This window comes from Xiphias gladius, chromosome 12 (assembly GCF_016859285.1).
Source record: "Xiphias gladius isolate SHS-SW01 ecotype Sanya breed wild chromosome 12, ASM1685928v1, whole genome shotgun sequence".
NCBI lineage: Eukaryota > Metazoa > Chordata > Actinopteri > Istiophoriformes > Xiphiidae > Xiphias > Xiphias gladius.
In genome coordinates, this window is record NC_053411.1 from 8,689,898 (window position 1) to 8,707,463 (window position 17,566).

The 17,566-nt window shown below is 40.0% G+C and overlaps 1 protein-coding gene across 4 annotated transcripts in view; it reads left to right on the forward strand.

Moving 5' to 3' along the window:
• kcnip4a (potassium voltage-gated channel interacting protein 4a) overlaps window positions 1–16,695 on the forward strand; it is a 132,371-nt gene extending 115,676 nt beyond the window's left edge. For all 4 annotated transcript variants that reach the window (XM_040140415.1, XM_040140418.1, XM_040140417.1 and 1 more), the window contains 7 exons: window positions 7,628–7,752; window positions 13,433–13,502; window positions 14,119–14,189; window positions 14,963–15,070; window positions 15,779–15,883; window positions 15,996–16,058; window positions 16,144–16,695. In XM_040140415.1, coding sequence (XP_039996349.1) covers window positions 7,628–7,752; window positions 13,433–13,502; window positions 14,119–14,189; window positions 14,963–15,070; window positions 15,779–15,883; window positions 15,996–16,058; window positions 16,144–16,191 — 590 coding nt within the window. In that variant the 3' untranslated portion in view covers window positions 16,192–16,695. The remainder of the gene's footprint in view (window positions 1–7,627; window positions 7,753–13,432; window positions 13,503–14,118; window positions 14,190–14,962; window positions 15,071–15,778; window positions 15,884–15,995; window positions 16,059–16,143) is intronic.
• The last annotated feature ends 871 nt before the right edge of the window (window positions 16,696–17,566 follow it).

The following is a 17,566-nucleotide window of genomic DNA, read 5'->3' on the forward strand; positions in this document are numbered from 1 at the left end:
CCCTAACTAATCGCTAACTGAGTAAAATAATCATCGTCGGAGTTCCAGTTCTCAGCACTGATTAATTACTAGGAACCACTTTGAACCACAACCAAAGAGACGCGTGAAGATGCAGAAAGATGGAAGGGCAGCCCTGGAGTCCACTACCAGATAAAATCACTCACATGTGGGACTTGAAATGTCTCCGAAAATTACTACTGATTATAATGTGCCTAAAGCATTAATAAAATCGTACCAGAACCCAAGAATTTAAATTCCAATTTGAATTTTCCCGAGATAATAAATACTAATATCAGCTTAAAGCCTGACAGTAACTCACTGATCATTTCAAACTAATGCTGCTTGCAGGTGCCATGACAATCATCCATACCTGAGTAATGTTTACATATTTTGCACTTCACATTGATAGCAGTAAACACCGTGCAGCCTTGCCATGAGCTCGGATTGGTCTTCGATTGTTCTTCGTTCCATTGCCAGGACTTAGAACAGCCTGTACTAGTAGAGAGCTCAGGTTGAGATAAGATCAGTGTTGAGTTTGGTTCAGGGGCTAAGTTCGTCAGGATGGCATGTCATCAGCAGTGGGAGCTTATCGATGGGAAGCCTCGCAGTGGTTGCATCAGCATAAGTGAAGCAATCTGATTCATGTCAGTTCCATTTGACAGTTGGGAATGTTCTTATTTATCAGCCACAAAGCCTAGACAAACGAGACAGGTTCTTATCAAGTCATCAATGATTTACTGCCTCTATGAGAACCTTTTTTTTTATTTGACACCTGCAGTTATGCGACATCAGCTTGATAACAGTGGTTCCATGAAAATATTGTCTAATTACACTTGATTAGTTCAGAAATGTCACGCAACCAATCTGATAAAAACAGTGCTGTCTAAAATATTTCCTGCTTATATTTGTTGTGAAATTTAACATAATATGCCTTTACTCATGAAAAGTCGGCCGTCATCTGCCAGGAAGTCTGCATTTAAAATTAATCCCACAAACCTGGTACTTGAATAGGTAAAAAAAAAATCACAGGTAAATTGCTTCTGTTCCTGTTCCTGTTAAGTGGCTATATACAGCCTCTAGAATCATTAAATGTTAATCCTGACAATAAAGTCTTTGTGCCATCTGTATTTTCTATAGAAAATAAAAGAAATAGGCTCAATTTGACTCATGCATTGGTCTTCCTAGATATTTTACCTGTGTTTGTGCTGTATGCAAGACTGTATGTACTGCACATCTGATACAAGTCTTTGATCAGAAAGAGGATTTATGGTGTTGACGTGCACTTGAATCAAAGGGTCTATCTTGTCCGTCTTCCAGTTATTTTATGTTGCTTTCCATCCAGTGTTTCTAGTCGAACAAGTGTTTAAATGTTTAATGTCAGGCTCAGTTTTAACCATGCTAGTGGCATGTTACACTAGCAGCATGTGTTTGATGCTAATTAGCAAATATTAACGTGCTAACATAGCTGTAGATTCTTAATCTTGTTCTACAAGACTAAGGGTTAAAAATGTTAAGTTTCTGGCTAATTTTGTCCTAGATAAACACATTATGACTGGATTATTGAATTACTTTAGGAGTTTTAGTCAGTTAAGTGAGCAACATTTTCCATTTTCTACGAATTAATTATCTTGCAGCCAAATCACTGACGATAATAAATGTGTTAGTATGTCTTCGAGGATATTGGTGTCACTTGTGGATGGAAAAATGGAAAATGATTGGAGGGGGCTAGGGTAATGCTTTCAAAACCAAAAGACTATGCTTTAGCTTTTCCATTATTTAAAGGGGTTTTCACATTACCTGTGTGGAAAAAGGCCTTTCTATTCTAAGCATTAAGTGAAACCCAGAGATGTCACTGAGACTCATTCAATTAGACTAATTCGGCCATTAACTGTAACACAGAGCCAATGCCCAAGTGTGGTCAAAGATCTTTGGACTACCACTGAAGCTGTATAAGCCCACATACTGGGGGCTGCTGGCAGCAACACTATCATGTAAACTGTAAGATAAGTTGTGCTCCGTTGGAGTCATGGCCTACTTATGTGAGCCCCGCCTCCTTGGCGCCTCGGTGCTAAAGGGGCAGAGAGGAGCTAAACTGTATAAGTTAAGACCTTGTCTCATGCGCACACACAGAAACACACAAACAGTAGCTCTTGAGAAAAGAGAAATGGTGCTGGTACCATGCACGTAGATGGAGCTACTATTTTAGTCTGATATTATCGGAAAATATGTTTATGACGAGTTGACGATGATGAGTAAAAGCAAGAGTGAGGAAGTAGAATACAGGGTCTGATGAATGCTATCAACGCCTGAAATTAAAATATATCGGCCAACTTCACACAGATTAAACCCAGACTTTCCCCATCGTAGATCTATTTAATAATTCTCATTTGACTTTTAAACCAAATACGAGGCTTTTGCACTTGCTCTATTAGATTCATCCATCCCATACGGTCCCCCGGGCCATCATTTGCCTCTGTGTAGCACTTACTGTACACACACCCTCTTAACACGACAAAGAAGTTCAGCAGCAGCGCTCATCTAACTGTGGGCTTAGGCACAAGAATTGACCCAAGATATATTGATTTTAAGCAGCCATCCATGGTTAACTGAAGACATTTTAGTTTGTATATGATATCGATTTATTGAATATTTATTAGCCACTCTTTTTCGGCTCATGGATCCAATTGATTAAGGGCCAGTAAGGTTTACTCTCTGGCTTTATCATTGAGATATATGACTCCTGAATCACAAACCTTGAGGTAGTATAGCAGTTGAGCTATTATTGATCAGTCCAGACTCATTTTGGGGGATAATATTCTCACATTCATTTTTTCAGGTTTTTAAAGTATTTTTGTGGCTTTGGTAGCTCATTGATAAAGAAGATCCTGTGTAGTAGACCATTTTACCCTTATAGTAGTCTACAAGTTATGCACACTACTTCTTTGTTTACAGTATAACCCTCGCTTGGTATTCAGTTTCATTCTCTTGTACTGCTGCAGGGCAAAATGTCTAAGGCAGCTTTGTTACTCAGAGGAGGCGCTGAATTACATTGCTGATGAGCTGTTCCGTCAGCTACAACCTGCCATTATAGAAGCAGTCATTCAACAAGCTTTTTTTTTTTTTTTTCTCGAGGAAGGCAAAAGTATGGCATGACAATATGTATGTGTGTGCACGTTATGCCTGAATCAGTAATGTGTAAAATGTTTGGACTTTACAGAATCCTCTTGCTTTATATACTTGATTCTTCAGGACAACAACACCCATTTATAGTTTTTAATAAACTGGATAGAAGTGATGAAACGCCAGAAAAACAGTGAACTTTGATCTCTGTGGGTAAGGGCGCAGGGGCACAGCAAAAGCTGCTCTCTACATGATCACACACATACTCAAGCGTCAGATCCATTTTGTCAATAAACTTAAAGGACAAACATTAATCAGACAGCCAGGACTGCATGCTCTTTTCCTGCCTGATTAAGCACTGTGTCACTCATGCTGTTTTATTCCACTTTAGAGATCAGTTTCTTTATTGCCTACATGTTGGTTCAGCTTTTCACCGACAGTCATGCTTTCAATTCTATTAGTGATAGTACAGATGGTCTGATTTCACTTTTTCAAACACAGTGTTTGCAATACAAACCAAACTCATTGTTCAGGTGCTAAAGAATGCACTGAAGCCCACTGCACTGTCCTTGAGCTCGAAAGGTTGTCTCTGTGTTGTACAGTAATGCCTCCAAATAAAGCCCGCTTGCTGTCAAGTCTAATATATCTTGGTAACAAAAGCAGTATCTGTCTAGTTCAACCTCAGTGAGGGTACTCAGACATCTACTGTCCACTCAGGAAGGAAGGTGCATGTCAGGCAGGTAACAAGAAAAGACGAGAGCTTTGTTGAGTCTCTTTATTTTCTAAATCACATAGCTATTGTGTCATTGTAGAGGGTGAGAAGAACTGGCCTTAAGTTGACAGCAAGACTAACAGAGTCAACCGTGTCTTTTATAGCTCAGAAATTTGTTGTGCACCATTATGTTGGTCACTGTGTACACTGTGCCAGTTCTGAGCCAAGAACTTTTAACCATCTACTCTCTGTCAGAGACTCTAAACACAGTGAGGGTGAAAAAAGATTGAGACCACAGTAGATTTTGACTTCAAAACTTTTCTGTCAGGAGTCTTTGCCAGCTTGCTGGAAAAAAAATAAATAAATATTTGGTTAGACTTCAAGATAAGAAATCATGCTTTAGGTCAGGTACGGCCAAGCTGCCGTCTAACTCAAACCGAGCAGTGTTTCACATTTAACACGTCAGACCAAAATAATAAAGCATACCATTGATTTTACTTATGAAATTTGCTGCCAAGGTAGCCAGCATTGGTTTTTAGTGAAATATCTCAACAACTATTGGATGGGTTGCCAAAAAATTTGGTACATATATTAATGTCCCCCGCAAGGATGAATTTTAATGTAATTTTTCAACTAGTGCCATCATCAGGTCAAATTTTGAATTGTCCCATACTCTGGTTTAAGACCAGATACCTGCTAAATTAATGATATTCTCATCAGCCTCAGATCCGTACTTTGTGTTGAGTCCTATTGCTGATTAGCAAATGTTAGCATGCTAACACCCTAAACTAAGATGGTGTACATTGCAATCATTATACTAGCTAAAGATCAGCATGTTAGCATTGTTATTGTGAGCGTATTACCAGGCAGATATTAGCATTTAGCTCAAAGCACTGCTGTGCCTAAGTATGACCTCACAGAGCTGATAGCACAGCTGTAAAATCTTACTCTTGTTATTTTATGTATAGATACGTTTACTAGTTTACTAGTTTGTTTGTTTTTTGGCAGCCTTGTTATTTTCCCTACTGATTGTGTGAACTCAATCCTCTCAGTCAATGCTATTTAATAAGGAACAGATATATATATAAAAAAGGCAAAGAATCTGATTTGATTGGGATTCATATAGACAATATGAATCAATAAAAGTATATATCGACAATTTGTGGTATCGATTTTGCACAAGGCTCAGGACTTTCCTGCTGATCACCTTATTAAACTGACCTACACTCACACCACAGCAGCCTTTCCCGGTATCATTTTTCTCTTTATCAGTAGCTTTACACGGAGTCATTTTTCTGTTTACAGCCAATTCTCTGCTGGACCTCCATGATGTTGCCAGACCAGGTTGCAGATTTATGAGGCACTTTTCACAGCCTGTTTTCAATGATGTAAATGTAACCACTTCGTCTCTTTATAGCCCAGGTTTATAGAGGCCTCTTACAACTCCCATTGGCCAAATTGATGTCAAGTTTATTAGTTATAAATATGCCTCAAGCTTCAGCTCTGCTGGTATTTTTACCAGCAATGGCAGCTTTGAAATTAATTAAGTGCTGGTGTGATTGAAAAAATAGTTTTCAGCTCTCATCTGAACGCCCACTGCTGCCATCAAACCTCACACTAAATTTTTCAGAATAGCCAGGAGCAGTAGGGGAAATGGACTTGTGTTCTTTAAAGCAAGTCTTTGAACTTATTACTTAATTACTGTCATACTCAAAAGCTGTGCTACATATAACGTAAGAGAGTTATTTGTGTATTGTGGTCATCAGTTCAAACCTTTTATAGGTCACCTTTGTTACAGTGACAGGAGAAAATACTCTTTTGTCAAGCAGCATGTTTGGCTATGTGTGAAAAGAGTTGACACCTGATGAGATATTAAATTACACTCTGACGTGAGGTCACAGGCACCATATCATATTCGGAGCCTGTCTTTTGCACTGATGGCCTACAGTGACCTACAGTGACTCGTTAATAAGTCATGTAACCCAGTGAACTACTTTTCATGACTTGCAGTGATGCCATATTTAGGCTGCATGCTAACACCCAAAACTAAGATGGTGAACATGGGAAACATTACCTGCTAGACATCAACATTGTCATTGTGAGCTTTATTACGACTGTGTTCGGGCAAATGTAGCATGTAGCTCAAAGCACTGCTCTGCCTGTGTACAGCTTCACAGACCACTAGAATGGCTGTAGTAAGACCCTACAGCCATGCTAGTTGTTTGCCAAATATCAGTAGCTCACAGTTTTATTTAAAAAATAAGAGCAATGTAACTACTACTGTAGCTCACTGCAGATGTACCACAGATGATTTAGCGTTGTCCTGAAGAACCAGCTACGAGAGGTAGCCTCGTGTCTATATGAACTTTGATACACCCTCTCCTCTTGCATGTCCAATTTTCCCAGAATGTAATGGGGCTATTAGTTGCCTGGGTAAGACCTAATGCTGTATTTCCCAGGTTACCCTCAGGTTGTCCACAAGCGCGGGGTGAGAGCTCGACTCATGAGGCTCTTTCCATGCTCCACAGCCAAAAAGCCATCCTCCAGTAATCAAAGCAAGTGGCTCTTCCAAGGCTCTCTCACTATCTCTGTCTCTTTCTGTGAAGATTTGTCTTTGGTTGTTATCTCAGATGCTTTTCCTTTCTGTGGCGTTTCTTAGTATGTGGCATACACTCAATACAGGATTTAGTCACACATGATTACCGAAGCTGAAGTTCAGCTACAACATTAATTTTTAGAAATCCTTTTTACTTTTTTTTTTCATTTCAAAGAACATTTTGCTCCTTTATTGCAGACGTAAACAGATGCTTTTTGAATGTGTGAAATTATGTAATATTATACAAATATTGGAGTATTTGTTTTGTCAATTTTTCCCAAATAAATGTTGAAAAAACTATATTGTTACAGAATGTTTTCATCACATTCATTTGGTGAACACCCATTTTGTATGTCAGTAGTTTCGTGTTTATCTGCCTTGTTTAACTTCAATTTGCACAGCTGTAAGTATGTGATTTCTGGACTAATTTGGCAATGAAACCCAAATGAGGAGGGCAATGAATGAGATCAAACAGCTATTTTGTTTCCTTATATCTCCTAACATCACCTATGAATGCAAAGCATCCGCTCAATAGCAGCAAGTTAATTGTGGACTGTTAGAAAATGTGGTCTTTTGGCTGTCGGCCACAATAGGACCCTTGGAGCTAATGAGGCATTTAGACACTGTGTCACACTTCAGGTTTATGACAGGCCCTGCGCCAACAAGACAAGTCAAACGCTGTACTGCGAGGACAGTGCAGTCTGTGACAGGGCCCAGACAGCATCTGCCATCATTAAAGGCCCATTAAAAAGTTTTTCAGGGTTCAGCTGCCCTCCTTCATGAAGGGGCTCTCTGCCACAAAGACTTTGTTCTGGGGTCTCAACAACACTAATTACCTCAGCTCTTGTACTTGATGTAGAGACGAAGAAGAGGCCATTCAGATTTTTGTTTAGGTTTGTGTGGTAGAATTTGCAAATAAAGAGACCTGCTATGATGAGGAGAAAAAGGGCTTCAAAACGGGTCACTTGAATGGATTTTCTTTGTTATCAAGAAGGTTACCCAGAATTTGTGGTAATGCCAAAATCTGTCATTTTGGATAAAGAAGTTGCAAATGTTCAGGTTTATTTGCTTAGCTCTTGGTGATATCCCCTTACACTCCCAAAATATCTCAAATACTAGCTTCAAAAATGCTAATTTTCAAAGGCTCCTAGCAACTGTTCACATCTTCTTCACATCACCTTCTTCCTCCTCCTCTCCAGACAGCGTTGAAGATGAGCTCGAGCTATCTGCAGTCCGCCATCGCCCCGAGGGCCTGGAACAGCTTGAAGCCCAGACACGTTTCTCCCGCAAGGAGCTACAGATTCTTTACCGCGGCTTCAAGAATGTAAGTGACAAGGCCACCATGCAGCCCCAGCACCATATATAACATACAACTCAGTGAACTTTGTTCTCACCTGGACACCTCTCTGTCTCTTGGACATCAGGACAACTTGTTGGTCTTTGATTTTATTTAATCTATTCTTTTACAACCTTCTGTAGTTGGCAGGGGTATTTCTACTTGAGTCTCCTCAAACAACTCCACTCCCTTCTAGTTCTCCTCGCTATTCAGCTTCCACTCTGCTTGTTTAGCAATAAAATAATCAAGCATTTCAACAATGTAACTTTGTGTTAAATGTTATCAAGTCAAATTGTGCTTACCACAGGAAATTGGACTTTCTGTACATTGTTCACCATGCCAGGGATAATTAGGTCATACCTTGAACCGATTCAGGAAGATTACTGATGAGCAATCCAGTTCATGCTCCTCGAGCGCAGCTCATATAAAACCACCTCACTTCATTGTCACCTCTAGTGTGAGGCGTAATGAGATGGCCCAGAATTAACTCAACCCAAATTGTCTGGTGATGAAAGAGAGGAGCATGGCGAGAGTCCTGTGATAGTGAAATTCCCATGAGGCTTCAGTTTCCTGTTGAGCCTGCAGTGTGCTCCAGCCAAGTCCCTGTAAAGCCTTCCCATTAGTCTGCTTCCACTTGAGACAGAGTAAGAGGTAAGACGTGTACTAATGAGGCCTTTAATTTGTGCCACACTTTGCCCAACTTCCTGTGATGCTGAGGGAGTGGGTGTTTTATATGTTTATAGATACACTTCCATTTAAAAAAAAAAAATTGGCTTTAGAGATGGCAATATCAGTTACAGTAGTTGGTCAGTCCACCACTTTGGTCCAGCCAGAAATATCTTAACAATTACTGAATGGATTGCCAGGACATTCCCTACAGACATTCGTGGTCTGGAGGATGAAGCCTAATGACTGTGGTGATGCCACAAGATGTTCGGCACAAAAGTTTGAAAATGCCTCAACAACTATTGGAGTGATTGCATTGAAGTTGCCTCGGGATGAATTGTAGTAACTTTGGCCATCCCCTCATTTTTCATTCAGCTAAAAGCACCACCGTGTGTAAGAACAGCCTCACAGAGGCGCCAGCATGGCTGTAGATTCTTGGTCTTGTTATTTAGTAGTTGGAATAAACTTACTTTACATTATTGTTCAAAGTTACTCATCTCTTCTGCGTAATTAGACCGATGTTGAGGCAGAAGTCCAAACTGGACAAAGAGAATGCGTCATGGCAATTAAGTTACAGCTACGAAATAGCTTTTGTCCATCACTAAGTCCATAGTGAATCATAATTTTTTAACTGCCGCGGTCAAAAAGCTCGTCTCTGCCTTGCCCCAACCCAGGGACATTGGCAGAATAAAGGCAAGCTTTTAAGGCCAGCCAGACTAATTGTAGCTGGCATGGTTCCCGTGATGAGATATCTGGCCTTTTGTCCTTGGTGTCCAGGGTTTCTAATCACATCAAATGCCTCTAATGCAGGTGGCAGGATGACCCTCATTTGTCTTGACAACAAACTTTACGAGTCACTCACTTGTAGCACAGGTGCTCAGAGTGGAGCTTTGTCTTAGATCCAGCAATATGTCCAGCAGGGACCAAAACAAGACCTCTGGCTCTGCGTCTTGGTCTTAACGTGGAATTTAAGCAAAGGTCAATCTAAAGGTTTAGGAGAATCCATTATTTCATAAACTCCTTGACCCCAGACGGCAGGAAATAACACAATATTATCCCCATGTCTGGCTCAATCTGCTGGGCTTTCACAGTTCACAGTCCAGGGCATTGCCTCAGGCAATAGATTAAGATCTCCCAGTTTCTATTCCATCAGTGATGATGCCTCTGTTCACAGGTTCATTTCATTCCCTGCACTGCTTATTGCTGCTTCGCTTCACGAGTCTCAGAAAGGAATTTCATGGCCGGCCAGTATTGCATTTCACAGATTGTATTTGTGATTTTATTTTCATGGCTGAGGTAATTTTACAAGCATATCAAATGAATACAAATACATTTTCTGACCTCTCGCTCTACTTAATGAGATTGGCACTGAATAATGCGGAAAAAATGGAACAACATCCAAGGGCAAGTTGAAAACTTATCCTATATGATATGATATAATTTAGTAACATACCACTTATATTATGTCAATTGCTTTTTCAGATTATTCTTCAGATTATTTTATTTTGATTTAGAGGTGGACAAACAAATGTGTAGATATGAGAAAATCAAAAATGGGTTAGGAATGAGAGATTTATTACTAGTAGAAAAGAAAAGTTTGAATCCAAACTCCAGTACAATCCATGTTACCTAAAATGCCAAGCTATGTCATTAAATTTTGTATCCAAATGTTTATAATTTGATGTCCTTAGTGGGGGCATTTGTTCATCTATCAGTGCTTCACTGATGCAGAGACAAAAAATCGTTCCCAAAAGCTCAGTATTATTGACTTACTGTATGTAAAAAAAAAAAAGTGTGTGACTGACATCCTGACTTTTAGCTTATAGTTTATCTTGATGGACCCTGAGGCAGTTATCAAGTGAGTGTAACTATTTCGCTGAACTTTAAATTGAATCGCAGGGGCACTGTGTTGCACGTGGCTTCATTCTCAATTGAAAAATGTCCTTCGTCCCCACATCGTGAGGCTGAAAAGGGCCGATAAAATACAATCACAGGAATTCTGCCGTCAGTGTGAGGCCCGCTTCAGCAATCATGAAATTTTACTGACCTTTCATTTTCTTTCAGATCTGTGAGGATAGGTCAGCAAGGTTAGAAGAAGAAGCTGACTTGGATGTTACTAGGGTTGACAGCTGTAATTGCCCATCTTTGTACAGACGCGCACATACACACACACACACAGGCTTGCACAGACTGTATAAGTGAAGTGAAATAATGTGTTTTAAAAATCCCCCCTCTCATGTTAGGTACTTAATTAAATGATTTTCTTGAACTGCTTCAACAAAAAGGTTGACTGCTGACAGCTCGTTCACTGCAATGTTACAGAACATAAACAATGCTCCAATTAACAGAAGCTCTACTAAACAACAAAGAAAAACTGTCTGTGTCAAATGTAAGAAGATGCTGTGGAGTCACTTTGCTTTTAGAGTGGATCTATTTGATATTCCCCCATTGCCTAACTTCTCTGCAGTCTTTGCTGGAATAAAATATTTGAAACTGTTTAGTAAACCGAGAGATGTGACGGGATAGTTGGAACCTTTGGGAAATACACTTGTGTGTATTCTGTATTGTATTCTGTTTGTGTAAATATTAAACAAATGAGATATAGTGGTTATTAATGAGCTCTAGAGGTGTTGGCAGGCAGATCTTTTCCCATCGCTCCCTTCACTTTCCTCTAGCACCATCATCAGGTCAGAATTTCCATTCGTCCAAAAAACATCCCGTTTATTCTGTCTCCCTAACTTCCCCGAAATCCTTGACCTCAGCCCACCACACAAGATATATACAACTGGGTCTATGAGACAACAGAAGAAGAGTGTCAGGGGACTCGTGCAGACAACCTTGAAGCGCCTGTTTGAAGCAATAACACCAGGTTTCATCTTTATTTTCTCACCCGTTTCTTCTCACCCCACCACCTCCGTCGCAAGAAGAAGGAAACCCAGTGTTCCCTGTGATTCTTGCTCGCTCCGTCAAACTGAGAAAAATGTACTGTATGGAGAAAATGAAAAGGGGCAAATAACTTGCTGTAGCAAACTGTATTATGCTTAGTTACTGAAAACAAAAATGCGCTGGATCCTAAATCAAATTGATTGTTTTAAATGACAACAAATTTTCAGACAAAGGTATAGAATATGTAGATACAGAAGTGCCTAGGTGTATGTTTTACTAATTCTTTATTTTCTGTCTGATTTTTGTTGAAACTGTCAGTGAGGTGTTCGTGTTATTGTATCCACCCCATGCGCTACCTGTGCCTTATCTTTGATTTCCTACAACAACCTCCACCATGGCAATTGTTTCTTTTTCCTCCATAGAAAAATCCAGAGACGTGTGATTTCTGGTTCGGAAATTGTCTATATGGGCGGAGCATTTCCCCTATTTCTGAATTCGATATCCTGCCAGAGTTCGCAGCGTACAGCCTCACACCAAGCAGCAACTGGACCTGCAAAACTACCCGCCTTGATCACCACGCTGGTCTGAGCAAGGTCATCCCACCGTGTCTTTGGTTGGCCCTTTTCCTTGCAAAGACACAAAGCATCCTTCTTGGCAGAGTTACTCTATGTAAACGCTACCAGACAACCACATGTGGGTGGCTGTGAATGGCTGTGGACAAGATACAGTATCTATTGAGGCTCGGACGGGTTGCAGTTTTCCTACCGCCAAACTGAGCATGAGTTTTTATCTATTACATACTGAGAAACTGTGAAGTCGCAAAAATGAAACAATGATAGAATCAAATGTCACCATTTCTAAATGCATCTTTCCTCAATAGACAACCAAATAAAGTGATCCAGAGATGAAATAGCAACTTATTAATTAATTTGGAGTTAAAGAGTAACTTAACATCCGACCGGAAAGCAATGCTTCACTACCCTCTGTGGGTATCAGCACTGATCCCCCCGATTTGATTCAGTTTCGATTCCAGGATAGTTCAGAATTGATTCATTTCAGTTCAAGTCAGTTCAGTTCAATTCTTCATGATTCAGTTACATCAGAGAAATACCAACGTTGCATAAAGCATTGCTCTGAATTTATGCTGGGAGCTTAAATTTCTTCTACCTTCAGCAAGTGAGTAGCACTGTTGTTTCCTTGAATATAAAACTGTTTAAAGTGCACATTATAGTTTAAATTGGAAACACATTAAGCAGAAACTGAAAGTCTACTCACTAATACATCTGCCTGATATCTCCAGACAGACTATGTCACCTTTTACCTTGAAAATAACCTATTTTTGCAAGTTATAATTCCACAAAGTAAACTTTTAATACATCGTGCAGCCCTGAATGAACCACATACAACAAGTAACCAAGAAGCAGATATACAAGTTCACTGAGAAAAGGTGAAAATGCAAAGAGAATTCTTTGGATTATAAGGATTGATACTGGATCATTCAAATGAAAATCGAGACTAGCCGGAAAATCAATTTTGTTTTATTATTATTTTTTTTTTTCAATCCAGCCCTACCCAACAGTGATGTCACAGTGTACTTGAGGAGTCCACTTGTACATCACTAAAGCAAGGTGGGAAGTTCAACCACTGGAGGTTGGCAAACATAAGTTTTTCTTGTAAAAAAAAAAGAGGTTTCTAATGAAATATTTTGCCCGAGTGGAAGGCTAGTTTGAGTTCTACCTCCTAAATGTCTAAGATCCCCCTTTAGACCTGTTTTAATACGTGTACTGTATAAAGTATAAATAAATAAATCATTTGTCTTATATGATTTTTCCTCCCAAAAAAGGTCCAAAAAAGTATTTTAAAAATCTTCAAATTGCATCTCCTTCTTCCCCCTCATTTAAAAAATCAGAATATATGAATACGCAAATATTGGTCATTTCAGAGGTTGCTGGATGCTGAATTCAAGATGTCTCCTTCTACACTGAAAACCTTTCACTAAAGTATGTGCACTGCTGGTTTCAAGTCTTAAACTCAGATTTAAGGAAAAGACGCAAATTGGGAGGGAGGCCTTGATATAGATGCTGAACGACCTGTGCCATTGTATTTTGTCTTGCAGGAATGCCCCAGTGGAGTCGTCAACGAAGAAACCTTTAAAGACATCTACTCACAGTTCTTCCCACAAGGAGGTTTGTGCCCATTGCTTTGCTTTTTCCAGCTTGCGTTGCCTCTCGCAGCGGCGTCTTATTTCCTCTTCGTGCTGGACTGACACGGATTGTCATTCACTCATGTTCACAAAAAATTGTCCTCCGGAAGTCTGAAGTACTTTTAAGTGAAAGTTCCATCCAAGAAAATGCAGGGACAGTGAGAGACAGAATAAGAAAGTAGCTTGTATTTACACAGCCAGGGGTTGCTCAGTGTTGGTTCTCATCATTGTGCAAAGGTTCTACCTGAGGAACCAGAGAGAAACATTTGGAGGCTTTGATATATCTGTTCAGAGAAGAAAAAAAAAAGGCAGACCAGTAAATATAATCGCTCGCCAAACAGGAAACACTGTTAAAACAGTTAGCTCTGAGCATATTGATCTTTCCTCTCATCGTGGAAGAAAAAGCAGTCTGAGATTTTTTTTTGTCTCGGAGGTTGTTCAGAAAAGCTACAAAGCTTTGCTTTGTAGCTTTGCTTTGTAGCTTTTCTTGTTTGCACTTGATGTAACTGCTGGCGTTAACTGAGCCGTAATCATGGCAGATTTGTTTTTTTTCTTCTTTTTTTTCTTAAATTTCATTCGTATGTTTGTTCTCCTCATAGATGCTTCAACATATGCCCATTTCCTGTTCAATGCATTTGACACAGATCACAATGGCTCTGTGAGTTTTGAGGTAAGCCAGGTACTTCCATGTTCTTTCTGTCAAAAGGGTTTGATCTAGTGGTTTGACAAAGTGTCAGGCTCTAGGCTAGATGTGGGTTTTTCCCCATTCCTTCAGGATAACGCCCCAGGGTAAGAAATTGCCCCGAAAATCATCGAGAATTAGTGCACCACATTGAGGTGTTTGTTGGAAATTTAAACAATTGCAAAAGAAAAAAAACTCCTGCAAACCTACATCAAACTTAACATTTTTACAGTTTCAACGCTGCAAGGCCCTAAGGCCACTGGAGCATTATGTAACCTGCAACTCCAGTAATTTTGATGCAGCTCAAGCACGTCTACTTGAGATGCTGTCAACATGTGATAAATATTTATGAAGGGAATATATTTGCTTATTAAGACAGAAAAGCTGTCATTACTCCAAACCAAGGCTCGACTGGCTAATATGCAGTTCGTTCTGTTCAAAAGTACGGGGATTCCCCGAGGGCCAACACAGATTATGAGGCGGCTGATAATTTGAATAATGAGATATTTTTGATTTACAGTGTCTGCACTCTTGCTGTTTCATCATTTGGCTCTAATTAATACCTGACATAATATCCTTGCAAAAGTGTTGATGTATGAAATCCGCTGGAATGCCGCATACATTCGGTGTGCATGGTGAATATTGTTGTTACTTACCGTTTTTGTTTGTCGCATTGCTTTTCGAAATACTCGTTCACAAAATTCTAGTTTCTAAATGTGCATATTTTATACAAATGGCAGTGCCTCTTGTCTCCACTGCAGGACTTTGTTATGGGCCTTTCTATCCTTTTGCGAGGCACAGTCCAGGAAAAACTCAACTGGGCTTTCAACCTTTATGATATCAATAAAGACGGATATATCACTAAAGAGGTATGTCCCTTCAAACACCGTCGATAATGGAAGGCCATGAGTCAATCACTGAAATACACAAATGTAATATATTATGATGTACATAATGTCAGATTTTATAACAGTCCATCAAATAGTTGTCAGCACATTTTCACTAAAAGCCACAAACGTCTGCCTCATGGTGGCGCTCAAGGAAAAGCCAGCAGATCACCAAAGTCAGCAAGGATCCAGCCTCTGGGGACCATGAATGTCTGTGCAAAATTTCATGGCTGTTGTGATATTTCGGTCTGGACTGAACCAACAAGCTGTTCGATCCCTGTAGCCTAAAAACCTTGAAAATGACATTTGAAAGATGCATTGAAGCAATGTCCCTGTTCCTCTAGATAATCCACAAACCTCACTGTGAAGAGTTTAAAGAAGGACTGTTTCTTTCAGTAGAAAAACTGTTAGCTTCAGTGAAAGCAGTTGACAGTGAAGTGTGTAAAGGACCTAGAGTAAGAGAGCCATTGTTTCTCTTTGTTTTTTCAAATGTAATTTTCCAAATCTTTGAACACCACACGTGAAATGCCATTCACTGCCACTCACACTGCAGAAATCACTGAGAGGGATCCTTCAAAACCCTCAGCACCTACAGTAAAACCAAAATTCTCCCCATAAGGGGTAAGTGAGGAGTGGGGTGTTTTTTTTGTGTGTAAATTGGGTGAACTGACCCTTTTGTGGGTGTCATAGGAAATGCTGGACATCATGAAGGCCATCTACGACATGATGGGAAAATGCACATACCCTGTCCTCAAAGAGGAGACGCCTCGCCAGCACGTGGAAGTATTCTTCCAGGCAAGTCCGGAGTTGGCGGCGTGCGCAGCCCTGTGTATGTCAGCAGCAGTAGAGAGGCTTTAGCAGACCGTCTTTATTTGTTTTTCATCTTTCTTTCCTTTGTCCGCAACAGAAGATGGATAAGAATAAAGACGGAGTGGTAACCATAGAAGAGTTCATCGACTGCTGCCAAAATGTAAGCTGGACGCCCCAACACATCTGCTCCCACTGCTGCTGGCACACTTGTATTTTCTCATTACGCTGTTTCTCTCTGTCCGCAGGATGAAAACATCATGCGATCAATGCACCTCTTTGAAAATGTTCTTTAACTTTGGGCTGAGTGTGGAGGCTTTGGAAAAGAACATCATCTTTAGCTCTGTCCAATAACTGACTTGGGCTCATACTGTGTACGGTGTGCTATGCAGACTTTTAACCATAGATAAAATATTGTTCATTACTGCGGGCCACAAGTAGGAGTAGGTAATATGGTGGGAACACTCTGGAATTGCCTTTTGAACATCTTATTTGATAAGCTGGAGAAATTCATGACACAAAAATGAAGAGAAAGGAGAGAGAAATCTTTTTATTTTGCAGCTATGGTACTATAACTTCAAGGTTTCTGTCCACCGGATGTCTCTGGAGTGTCTTTCTGTTTGCTGAACACCGAGTTCCGCAAACTGTGTTGGCCTCCAACATTATAAACACACTGGGAACAGGAGATTTCTGATGAAAGGTTTCAGACAGGTTCCTCTGTCTCCGTTGCAGCCTTGGCTTGTTTTATTTACCGCCAAGTGAAATCACTGTGACTTTTTAAAGCATCAAAAAAAAAAACCTGAACAAATGATCTGAGGCAACGTCCTATTCGTCTCTGTTTTTACATTCCAGACTGGCTCCCGATTCCAGAGTGTTCCTACCCCAGCTTAGTTAAACCATTGTGGGCTGTCTTTTTTCTCTTTGAAGGAAGCGTTTAGAGGGAAAAACACACACACACACACACACACACACACAAACACAATTTTACCATTTTAAAATGTATATACTATAGATAAAGGGATAGGTAAGAACTCTATGAGAAACTTTTCAACTTTGTTCATGTTTACTTGCCAACTAGAATGAGACAACACAAGGATTGTATTGATGTCAAAATCGGACCATGATATAGATGGTTTGTCTACAGAAGCACACAGGTAGCTATATTTACCATTAGTATAACATTAGACGATATCTTTGTCATAAAATAAATGCTGCTTTCAGTGTATTTCAGTGAACCCTATGTATGTATATTCCCTGTAAAGTAAACCATCTATCAGTATGTTTTTATGGAGTTTTGAAGCACTGTTTCGGAGTTGACACTAAGAGCAGTGTTTGAGGTTATTTATATGGTATTATAGTCGTTGTACAAAAGATTGTCAGTTGTACAGTATTAAAATGAGGATTCGCTCTCGGGTGAGTTTCGGGTCTTTAGATTCGTTCATGTGATTCACTGTTTTTATTAAGAAAGGGCAGCGGGCTTTGGTTGTTGGTGCAGACTTTGTATTATGCTCATTATCGTTGGGTTATCAGCTAATAGGCTTCGCGCTCTTTCCCTCCTCCTCGTCCCATGGGCTTAAGTCCAGCTGCCCGCACCTATTCAGCCCGATTGGTTCCTGCCGTCTCTGATCAAAGCATTGACTGTGGCCACAAGTCTGAGCCAACGCGGGGCAT